General features: G+C 39.4%; 1 protein-coding gene across 5 annotated transcripts in view; it reads left to right on the top strand.

Annotated features, from left to right (window-relative positions):
- BORCS7 (BLOC-1 related complex subunit 7) overlaps positions 1-12733 on the top strand; it is a 115971-nt gene that overhangs the window by 97303 nt on the left and 5935 nt on the right. For all 5 annotated transcript variants that reach the window (XM_077258644.1, XM_077258642.1, XM_077258643.1 and 2 more), the window contains 2 exons: positions 9141-9283; positions 12083-12208. In XM_077258644.1, the coding sequence (XP_077114759.1) occupies positions 9141-9283; positions 12083-12208 (269 nt within the window). The remainder of the gene's footprint in view (positions 1-9140; positions 9284-12082; positions 12209-12733) is intronic.

The following is a 12733-nucleotide window of genomic DNA, read 5'->3' as shown; positions in this document are numbered from 1 at the left end:
TTCTTAGTCAAATCAGTCAATGGTTTAACAACATCAGAAAAACCAGCAATAAATCGACGATAAAAGTTAGCAAAGCCCAAAAATTTCTGAAGACTCTTAAGAGAAGAGGGTTGCGTCCAATCACAAATAGCCTGAACCTTGACAGGATCCATCTTGATGGAAGAGGGGGAAAAAATATATCCCAAAAAGGAAATCTTTTGAACCCCAAAAACGCACTTAGAACCCTTCACACACAAGGAATTAGACCGCAAAACCTGAAAAACCCTTCTGACCTGCTGGACATGAGAGTCCCAGTCATCCGAAAAAATCAAAATATCATCCAGATACACAATCATAAACTTATCCAAATAATCACGGAAAATGTCATGCATAAAGGACTGAAAGACTGAAGGGGCATTTGAAAGACCAAAAGGCATCACCAAATACTCAAAGTGGCCCTCGGGCGTATTAAATGCGGTTTTCCACTCATCCCCCTGCCTAATTCGCACCAAATTATACGCCCCACGGAGATCTATCTTAGAGAACCACTTGGCCCCCTTTATGCGAGCAAACAAATCAGTCAGCAGTGGCAACGGATATTGATATTTAACCGTGATTTTATTCAAAAGCCGATAATCAATGCACGGCCTCAAAGAGCCATCTTTCTTAGCCACAAAGAAAAAACCGGCTCCTAAGGGAGATGACGAAGGACGAATATGTCCCTTTTCCAAGGACTCCTTTATATATTCTCGCATAGCAGCATGTTCAGGCACAGACAGATTAAATAAACGACCCTTAGGGTATTTACTACCCGGAATCAAATCTATGGCACAATCGCACTCCCGGTGCGGAGGTAATGAACCAAGCTTAGGTTCTTCAAAAACGTCACGATATTCAGTCAAGAATTCAGGAATCTCAGAGGGAATAGATGATGAAATGGAAACCACAGGTACGTCCCCATGCGTCCCCTTACATCCCCAGCTTAACACAGACATAGCCTTCCAGTCAAGGACTGGGTTATGAGATTGCAGCCATGGCAATCCAAGCACCAACACATCATGTAGGTTATACAGCACAAGAAAGCGAATAATCTCCTGGTGATCCGGATTAATCCGCATAGTTACTTGTGTCCAGTATTGTGGTTTATTGCTAGCCAATGGGGTGGAGTCAATCCCCTTCAGGGGTATAGGAGTTTCAAGAGGCTCCAAATCATACCCACAGCGTTTGGCAAAGGACCAATCCATAAGACTCAAAGCGGCGCCAGAGTCGACATAGGCATCCGCGGTAATAGATGATAAAGAACAAATCAGGGTCACAGATAGAATAAACTTAGACTGTAAAGTGCCAATTGAAACAGACTTATCAAGCTTCTTAGTACGCTTAGAGCATGCTGATATAACATGAGTTGAATCACCGCAATAGAAGCACAACCCATTTTTTCGTCTAAAATTCTGCCGTTCACTTCTGGACAGAATTCTATCACATTGCATATTCTCTGGCGTCCTCTCAGTAGACACCGCCAAATGGTGCACAGGTTTGCGCTCCCGCAGACGCCTATCGATCTGGATAGCCATTGTCATGGACTCATTCAGACCCGCAGGCACAGAGAACCCCACCATAACATCCTTAATGGCATCAGAGAGACCCTCTCTGAAATTCGCCGCCAGGGCGCACTCATTCCACTGAGTAAGCACAGCCCATTTACGGAATTTCTGGCAGTATACTTCAGCTTCGTCTTGCCCCTGAGATAGGGACATCAAGGCCTTTTCCGCCTGAAGTTCTAACTGAGGTTCCTCATAAAGCAACCCCAAGGCCAGAAAAAACGCATCCACATTGAGCAACGCAGGATCCCCTGGAGCCAATGCAAAAGCCCAATCCTGAGGGTCGCCCCGGAGCAAGGAAATCACAATCCTGACCTGCTGAGCAGGATCTCCAGCAGAGCGAGATTTCAGGGACAAAAACAACTTGCAATTATTTTTGAAATTTTGAAAGCAAGATCTATTCCCCGAGAAAAATTCAGGCAAAGGAATTCTAGGTTCAGATATAGGAACATGAACAACAAAATCTTGTAAATTTTGAACTTTCGTGGTGAGATTATTCAAACCTGCAGCTAAACTCTGAATATCCATTTTAAACAGGTGAACACAGAGCCATTCCAGGATTAGAAGGAGAGAGAGAGAGAGAAAGGCTGCAATATAGGCAGACTTGCAAGAGATTCAATTACAAGCACACTCAGAACTGAAGGAAAAAAAAAAAAAAAAAAATCTTCAGCAGACTTCTCTTTTCTCTCCTTTCTCTGTCAATAAATCTAACCCTTTTTGGCCGGTCAAACTGTTATGGTTCTCAATGGCAAGAGAACATAGCCCAGCAAACATAAGAACTAGCCCTTGGAAGGATGGAAACTAAACTGACCATGAACTAAACCTGCCGCACAACTAACAGTAGCCGGGTAGCGTAGCCTGCGTTTTATCCCTAGACGCCCAGCGCCGGCCGGAGGACTAACTAATCCTGGCAGAGGAAAATATAGTCCTGGCTCACCTCTAGAGAAATTTCCCCGAAAGGCAGACAGAGGCCCCCACAAATATTGGCGGTGATTTTAGATGAAATGACAAACGTAGTATGAAAATAGGTTTAGCAAAAATTGAGGTCCGCTTACTAGATAGCAGGAAGACAGAAAGGGCACTTTCATGGTCAGCTGAAAACCCTATCAAAACACATCCTGAAATTACTTTAAGACTCTAGTATTAACTCATAACATCAGAGTGGCAATTTCAGATCACAAGAGCTTTCCAGACACAGAAACGAAACTACAGCTGTGAACTGGAACAAAATGCAAAAACAAACAAGGACTAAAGTCCAACTTAGCTGGGAGTTGTCTAGCAGCAGGAACATGCACAGAAAGGCTTCTGATTACAATGTTGACCGGCATGGAAGTGACAGAGGAGCAAGGCTAAATAGCGACTCCCACATCCTAATGGAAACAGGTGAACAGAGAGGATGATGCACACCAGTTCAATTCCACCAGTGGCCACCGGGGGAGCCCAAAATCCAATTTCACAACACCTTACAGTATGAGAAATAAACAGCATGGAGAGTGTCTCTACATTAGGTAATCCTGAGAAAGGAACAAAATGAGCTTGTTAGCTGAATCTGTCAACTACCACCCAGATAGCAGTTTTCCCATCAGACAGAGGCAAATCAGTAATGAAATCCATGGACAAAGGAAATGAGTCCATGGTCTTTCTGGAATTGGCAATGGAGCCAATTCCCCAGCTGGCTGGCTATGACTGACTTTAGTGCATACGCAGACTTCACAAGTAGATATAAAATCTTTAATATCATTCTGCATGGACAGCCACCAAAAAGTCTAGAAATGGCTTTCCGTGTAGCAGTAACTCCAGGACCACTTAAGATAGAATCATGAAATTCCTGTAACACACACAATCTTAGGTGCACATGCCAACGACAGGAGTTCACGAATCTACTCTTCCAATTCCAAGGTTACCATAGAAACCACAATACCTTGAGGAATAATGGATGATGGAATTTCTGGAGGAGAAATTGAATCTAGACTATGAGATAATGCATCAGCTTTTGCATTCTTAGACCCTGACTTGAATGTAATAGAAAAATTAAACCGAGAGAAAATCAAGGACCATCTGGCCTGTCTAGGAGTTAACCTTTTAGCTGATTCAATGTAAGCTAAATTCTTGTGATCAGTGACCACCATAATTGGATGAACTGCTCCCTCCAAAAAATGCCTCCAATCCTCAAAGGGCAATTTGGCAGCAAGTACACCCGATTCCCCACATCATAATTTCTCTCCACCGGCAAACATTTTTTAGTAAAAAAAAAAAGCACATGGTTAGTCAGAGTTTTGGGTCTCTGCGATGAATCTGCCCCCACTCCGATCTCCGAAGCATCCACCTCCAAAATGAACCATCAGGTTGGATCATACTGGGTGCAGATATAAAACACTCTTTTAATCTTTCGAAAGCCCTAATAGCAGTTGGCGACCAAAGCTTGAGATTCTTCCCCTAACATTTAAGGTCAGTAGGTGGTTTAGCAATCTGCGAAAACCGCTTGCTAAATTTCTTATAATAGCTGGCGAATCCCAGAAAAATCTGCAAAAGCCTTAAGATAACAATGTTGAGCCCAATCATTTGTGGCCTGCACCTTCCCAGGGTCCATCTTAAACCGTTCTGCTGAGAAGATAAACCCCAAGAAAGAGATTTCCTGAAAAAAAAAATCTCTAATTTAGCAAACAAAGAGTTCTCCCTCAATCTCTGTAACACAACACGGACATGTTTCTGGTGAGTGTCCAAATCTGGCGAGAATATTAGAATATCATCCAGATAAATCAATACATATATTCCAATACATACAGAGAAAATATAATTGAGAAAATTTTTAAACACAGCAGGTGCAATGGATAATCCAAAAGGCATGACAAGGTTTTCAAAAAGACCTTCAGATGTTAAAAATGCTGTTTTACACTCATCACCCTTCTGGATGTGTATCAAATTGTAAGCCCCTCCAAGATCAAGTTTACAAAACACCCTGGTCCCCAGAATATATAATGAGTTATATAGGTCAGGATTGAGTGGAAGTGGGAAAGTATTTTTAACCGTGAGGAGACTCTCATCTTTCCTTTCAACAAAGAAAAATCCAGCAGATATAGTGGAGGAGGAAAGACGGATAAGACCCTTTCGTAAACTTTCGTTAACATATTCTTTCATGGCGGTCCGTTCAGGACCCGACAAATTGTAAAGGCGAGCACAATCATAGGTAAGATGGGGAAGTAGTATCTTCGCCTCTTTTTCCGAGAACACATCTCCAAGTTTTTTTTTAGACACTTCTTGTAACAATTGGGGCTCCATTTCACACTCTTTCTAACACCAATCAATAACAGTGACATGATTGTGATTCTGCAACCATGGAAACCCCAATACCAATCCAGCAGGTAAATTATCCAACACAAAACAGGAGATGCATTCATAGTGGAGTGCTCCCACTTGGAGAGTGAAATCCACCGTTGCTGTCTTGACCAAATTGTGTACTAACGATGTCTTGCCAAGGGCGCCAAATTGAATTGGTCTTTCTGAACTAACTGTTCCTAACTTTAACTTTAGAACCAGTCCGGAATAAATAAAGTTAGCAGCAGACCCACAGTAAGTCAATGTTGACAATTAGTGATGAGCGATTGTACTTGTTGCTCGGGCTTTCCCGAGCACGCTCGGGTGACCTCCGAGTATTTATGACTGCTCGGAGATTTAGTTTTCATCACGGCAGCTGAATAATTTACAGCTACTAGCCAGGCTGAGTACATGTTGGGGTTGCCTGGTTGCTAGGGAATCCCCACATGTAATCAAGAAAGCTAGTAGCTGTAAATCATTCAGCTGCCGCAATGAAAACTAAAACTCCGAGCAGTCATAAATACTCGGAGGTCACCCGAGCAACGAGTACTCTCGCTCATCACTATTGACAACCCCTGATTCTCGAAGGATAACATCGTATTTATCAGTACTTTATCAGAGGAAGAAAAATATACCTGGGAGTCTGGGTGACTTCCTGGGCCATCACCCAGACTCAGATGTTCTCCTGATGGTTTAATAGCTTGAGGACGAGATGGGCAATTCTTAAGAAAATGTCCAGAGAGACTACAGTATAGACAAAGTCCAAGATCTTGTCTACATCTTCTCTCCGCAACATGAAGACTGGCAACTCTAATCTCCAATGGCTCCACATCGGGAAAATGGATCTGCTCAGGGGAAGTATGATGACCAGCCTGTCATTCACCACTTTTCTCACGGATTTTGCAATCTATTTATATGGCCTGAGTCATGGCCCTTACCAGAGAACAAGGGGCGCCATGAAGGACCAGAGCATCCTTAAGGGTTTCAGAAAGGCCTTTTTGGAACTGGCACCTGAGAGCATCTTTCCATTGAACTTCGGTGGACAAATGCCTGAACTCCTACAGTAGTCCTCAGATGTGTGCCTCTTCCCCCAAAGACCCCCCTGCCAGGTTCATGATCTTAGCCCGAACAACTAAATTCTACCGGATTCATCATATATCAGACCTAAACTGTTTTTCACACGTTACATGCCTGGGGACCAGTCCCCCAAAAAGTATCCCAAGGGCCCAAATAGGAAATATGCATTTTTTGGCACTTTTAAGTGTTATTTATTGTCTGTGTAATGTGTTTCAATATTTATAATACAGACTATTTGTAATGAATATATTTTCTCATATTTTGTGTGTAGCAATATTGGTGGGTTTTTGGCCAACTTTAATATGATCATTGATTCTATGCATTGTACTCTATGGGTTTCTTGAAATTTTGCCATTTTCGCCTGATCTTGTGGAAGTAACTGTGACTTCAAACAATGGGGTATTATTTTTTTTTGGATTAGGCGAGATTATTTATTTCACTCCCATCTGGTATCTTGCAGCAGCCCACACTCTAGCCAGAGACCTTGATGTGTTATCTGAATGATTTACGTAAGGAGCAAGGAAAAATGGAGTTTTGAAAGCGGAAAGCCATCTGTAACCTTGAGACATAACACTCCGCTACATAATGGAATAGCATTGTGTTTAACATATTTGGCAAATAATTAGAAAATGGGTTGGGTGAGTTTTTTCTTTTCTTCTGCTGTTATTCCAAAAAAGAATGACCGGCCACTAAGATTCCTGGCAAGTATAACTTTTGGCATTACAAGATGTGCAATACCTTATTTGTTGCCATTGTCAGACCAGGTCTTGAGAGAAAAGGATTCTGAGCAGCCGATTAACTAGAATACTAGTTACCAAAACAAATTTTTGACCACATTCCCACTAAATGTGACCCCAGTCCATAATTTCCTTCACATTCTGCTTGTTTAGTACTCATTGGCAAACATACTGCCATCACTTGCTCATTACTCCCCATTGAGACACAGATACATTCTGTGCTTGCTTGATACTCAAAAGCAAATGAAAAGTCAAAGATGCTGTAGGATTTTTACAGGATGAAAAAGGTAAAGCGGTCAAAACTGATGTTGAGAAGTCTGAACTTTTTAAATTTTATCGAAAGAATAAAATAATCCATTTTATCCATAACCATAGAGATGGTGAGGGAACACTTAGACAATTTACATGAATTTAAATCTCCTGGTGCAGATGAATTACATCCTAGTTACTGAATGAGTTAGCAGAGAAAATTGCAGAACCACTAGCCAGATTCTTTGAAAAATCCTGGAAAACAGGAGAAGTCCCAGAAGATTGCAGAAGGGCAAATGTTGTCCCTATCTTCAAAAAGGAAAGTAAACTGAGCCAGGAGATTACAGGCCAATGAGCTTTACTTCTATACGAGGAAAGATCTTTGAACAAATTATTAAACAGCATGTATGTAAGTAGTTAACAAGAGCCTGCTTGGGTTTGTAGCAAACAAGTCATGTCAGACTAATTTAATTTCCTTCTGTGATGGAATCACTGACTTGGGTGGATCAGCGAAATGCGGTAGATATAGTGTATCTCGACTTCAGCAAAGCATTTGATAATATATCTCATACTCTCTTTATTGGAAAAATGACCAAGTATGGGATTGACAAGGCTACGGTAAGGTGGATTCTTAACTGGCTCAGTGATCATACTCACTCAAAGAGTGGTAATAAATGGTTGGCATCCAATTGGAAAAGTGTTTCAAGTGGGATACCACAAGGCTCTGTCCTGGCTACAGTGTTCTTCAACATTTTTATAAATGTTCTACATAAAGGAACGGAAGGTAAACTAATCCAATTTGCAGACGATGCAAAGCTAGGAAGGATAGCTAACACTAGAGAAGATAGAGAAAGGATTCAGAGGGATTGAAATAAGCTTGAACAATAGCCAGTGACTAATAGAATGGTATTTAACAGGGAAAAATGCAAGATTTTACATCTGGGCAAGAAAAATGTAAATTACATCCGTAGAATAGGAAGAATAGAACTAAGCAACAGCACATGTGAAAAAGCCATGGGTATACTAATACATCACAGACTGCACAAGAGTCAACAGTGTGATGCAGCAGCAAACAAGGCAAACAAAGTTCTAGGATGTATTAAGAGAAGCATAGAGTCTAGATCACATGAAGTAGCACTTTGTCAAGTTCTGGGCACCACATTTTAAAAAAGACATTGAAAAACTGGAGCAAGTTCAGAGAAGAGCTACCAGGATGGTGAGCGGACTGCAAAGTATGTCCTATGAAGAACAGTTAAAGGATCTGGGAATGTTTAGCTTGTAAAAAACAAGGCTAAGAGGAGACTTAATAGCTGTCTACAAATATCTGAAAGGGAGAAGATAGATTAGATATTCGAAAAAAACTCTTTGACAGTGAGGGTGATCAATGAGTGGAACAGGCTACCACGAGAGGTGGTGAGTTCTCCTTCAATGGAAGTCTTCAAACAGAGGCTGGATAGACATCTGTCTGAGATGGTAGTTGGACACGATAACCCTTGAGGTCTCTTCCAACTCTAACATTCTATGATTCCTGCTTGCTTGTTTCTTCATATGAACTTCACAGTGCCTTTATCATTAGTAAAAAGATTCTAACAACTCAATCCTTATTTCCACAGACATACACATTAGAATCTAATTAGATGATTAGCCTGTCCCAACAAAATCGGTTGGTTTGGTCAACATTAGGGGGTTGTCCACTATTGGACAACTCCTTTTTAAATGCTAGCATGGCCCCAACAAAATTAGGGGTCCAATGTGAAGCCATCTACCCAAAACCAAAAGATTTGGCAAAACTGAGTCTTACACAATGAGGACATTGACCCCAAGCCCTGCAGAAATTGTACACAATGGCTGAAAAAGAAAAGAATCAAGGTATTGCAATAGCAAAGTCAATGTCCACACCTCAACCCAATTGAAATGCTATATTGGGACCTAAGGAAATGTACATAAATGAATGTCCACAACCCCAATGAACTTAAACATTTTAAAGAAGACTATACCAAAATTCCTCCAGAATGATGTCAGAGACTGAAAAAGTCATAAAGAAAACACAGACTTCAAGTTATTGCTGCTAAAGGTGGATCTACAAGATATTGATCCATTGGAGGTACTTAATTTTTCACACAGTATTATACATTCTGTGTGTATAGGAACCTAATGTGTGCTTTTTTTTTGTTTTTTTCAGGTGACCTCAAATTTGTTTCTGCCACATTTCGCCTCTTCAAACTTCCCCGGAAGTGTGTAAAGCAGAAGGGCATGGTTATTTATAATGGAGGAATCGCTGGCTGTGAGAATGATTTTCGGTTTGATACAAACTTCACATTCAAGGTACCACATAATTATAATATTTTTTTTTACCATATAAAAATATGGAGTTTTAGCATCCGTTTAGTTTATCACAGAACCGCTCAGCTTCTATAAGGCTCTGTACAACTTGAAGATTTACAGTGCAGTAATGCGGCCATGTTGTGAGCCTTCAAGTATGTATTACAGAAAATGGCATCCACTTTTTTTTTACAATTTAAATGATTCATACAAGTGCTTCTCACTAAATTAGAATATCATCAAAAAGTTAATTTATTTCTTTCTTTATTACAAAAAGTGAAATTCGTATATTATATCGTCATTACAAATAGAGTGATCTATTTTATGTGTTTATTTCTGTTAATGATGATTATAGCTTACAATCTAGATTCTCTGCTAGACATTGCATTTCTACAGATGTGTTCTTATTCTTATTCAGATGTCTGTTTTTTGCACGCATGTTCTAGCTGTGTTCTTTAGGGATAGAACACTTACCTAGTATATTCTATAAGGCTGTTTTTTTCATGGACTGCTAGATAGGAGAAGGTAAAAAAAAAATAAATTATTTTTTCTTGTTCAAGAAAAACTGTTGAAACTTGGATGACACCTGGCAAAATCACTAATAAAAATAGGACCGTTTTTTAAGTGAGAAACAGGCGTTTAAATGAGACCCAAGACCCACAGATGCTATTAAAATTACTCATCCAAGTTAAAGTAAAACCATTCTGGGAACTTCTATGTATTGATTATTCAATCTATTGTTCTTATGTTGCAGAAATAGAACACATTATACATTTTAATTATGTTGCGCACTTGATGGATTAAACTATATGAAAAGACAATTTGCGCATATGTGACAAAAAAAAAAAATCAATATTTAGGGACCGTCATGGCTGAAATTTGTTCCAGAGAATGAATTATTTCTCCCAGAAAATTATTGCAATTACCCATATTTTGTTATACACGTTTATTTCCTTTGTGTGTATTGTAATACAAAAATCAGAAAAAAGCAAACTTGACATAAATTCACACAAAACCCCAATTGTTGGCACCCTCAGCTTAATATTAGGTTGCACGCCCTTTGGAATAAATAAATGTAATTAATCGCTTCCTATAACCTCTCAACTGGAATTTTGAACCACTCTTCTTTTGCAAATTGCTCTTGGTCTCTCATATTTGAAGACGCCTTCTCCCAACAGCAATTTTAAGCTCTCTCCACAGGTGTTCAATGGGATTTTGATCTGGACTCATTGCTGGCCACTTAAGAACTCTCCAGAGCTTTATTTCTATCCATTTCTGGGTGCTTTTTGAAGTATGTTTGGGGTCACTGTCCTGCTAGAAGAGCCTTGACCTAGGATGCAAACCCAGTTCTCCGACGCTGGGCACTACATAGCGACCCAAAATCCATTGTTATTCTTCATATTTTATGATACCTTGCGCACACAGTAAAGGCACCCAGTACCAGAGGCAGCAAAACACCACCAATACCTTTTTGAACCTCCACTATATTTGACTGTAGGTACTGTGTCCTGTTCTTTGTAGACCTCATTCCATTTTCGGTAAACAGAATGATGTACTTTACCAAAAAGCTCTATCTTGGTTCCATCTGTCCACTAGACACTTTCCCAGAAACAAAACATGTGTAACATCAATAATTTTCTGGGAGAAATACTTCAATTTCTGGAAGAATTTCAAGGGTGCCAAGACTTTTGACCATGACTGTATTCGAATGATTGCCAAAAGATACCGTATTTCTCACATCTAACACTTAGATATAACTAAGTCTACTAACTAAAAGCACTAACCTCAATATGAAATGCAACTACAGCTTATACTATTAACTGTGACAATTGAATGGTTATGAGAATATTTTTAGTTCACTGCACATCGAAAAACAAGGTTAGAAGAAAAAGGGAGTATTCTGATCTTATGAGGAGTGTCCAGCCGGTTGCACTCACTCAGAAAAAGGCTATTCTTGCTGCACAATCTTGAGCTCCGGGTACACTGTTGAGTGACATCATGCAACGCTGTACCTAAATCACATGTTAAAGTTCCCTTGTGCAACTAATAAATATAGTAAACAAATAAATAAATAAATATAAAAATGTTTTTAAAAAATAAATTAAATTCTCTTTTATTGAAAAAAAGTTGAATGAAAAATCAAACACTCCCCCAAATATATGTGTATGGAATCACTGAATCCACTATGTCAGAACAATAAAACTACATGGTGACCGCCATAAAAAAATCTATACCAGATTTGCCATTTTTGTTCATCTAACCTCACATAAAATTAAATAAGAAAAACGATCAGAGTTAGTATGTATTGGAAAATGGCTCTCAGAATATGATGACGCACCCAAAAATATTTTTTATGCAATTTTTTCTCACCTAAAAGTAATAAAACAACAAAAAAAGTATAAGTCAGGTATTACTGTAATTGGATCGATAATATAGCACTATACCTTTATTTAGATGATGAATGCCAAAAAGAAAATGCAATAAAATTGTGCCAGAATTGCTGTTTTTAGTTTGCTTCTTCAACAACAAAAAAAATGAAGACAAAAAGTACTCAGTTATGTGTGCCCAGAAATGTCTCACAAAAAAAAGATTGGAACCCCCCCCCCACAATTTATTTATTTATTTTTTTTTTTTCAAAACAAGATTAAGAAACCATAAAAACACATTTTGGTATTGTCATTATTGTATTAATCTTTAGAAAAAAAAAATGCATGTCAATTATACTGAATGGTGATTAAAAAAAAACTCCTTGCCTTAACTATTCTGATAAAATGTTCAAATGATGCCATTTATTCTTTTTAGGAAGGAGAAGCTACAGCGGTGGATGAAGACGTGTGGAGCATCTTGAAAACTTCCAGATTTTCAGATGAATTTTTATTTCAGCCCATGGGAAAGGGAAGCGCTCCCGCACAATGCTGCTCTCAAAAGGTGATATATAAGTTCCTTTATTGCTTAGTGTAGAACTTTTCTTGTGTAATGGTTCCAGGTTTATTTATATAATGCTTAACAAAACTTTAAAGAAGCACTCTCATTAGGTTTTGTATTAATTATATGCATTGCTGTGCATGTGGTGTGGGTGTATTAATATACTCACCTTCTGCTACTCTCTCTGATGTCCAGCGCTGTTCTTCTCCTCTTCTGTGTGACGTCACCGCTCTGCTGAGTGACCCGGGTGGTCTGCGTGACCCAGAGGTGGCTTTTACAGTGTAAGTCTATGGGGCTTTCATTATAAAAGAGACTTCTGGGTCAAGCATAGAGCGTAAAGTGATCTGGCTAGTCAGAATTGCCGTGATGTCACTGAATTGCCGTGATGTCACTGAGAAGAGAAGACCGGTGCTGGACACCGGAACAGCGGAAGGGGAGTATATTAATACACTGACACTACATTAGATGCATGTACACACATTTAATGAATAAAAAAATTAATGGAGGTGCTTCTTTAAATGAAAAGTT

Source organism: Ranitomeya variabilis, chromosome 4, assembly GCF_051348905.1.
Source record: "Ranitomeya variabilis isolate aRanVar5 chromosome 4, aRanVar5.hap1, whole genome shotgun sequence".
In the NCBI taxonomy this organism is placed as follows: domain Eukaryota; kingdom Metazoa; phylum Chordata; class Amphibia; order Anura; family Dendrobatidae; genus Ranitomeya; species Ranitomeya variabilis.
This window is presented reverse-complemented; position numbering and strand designations above follow the sequence as displayed.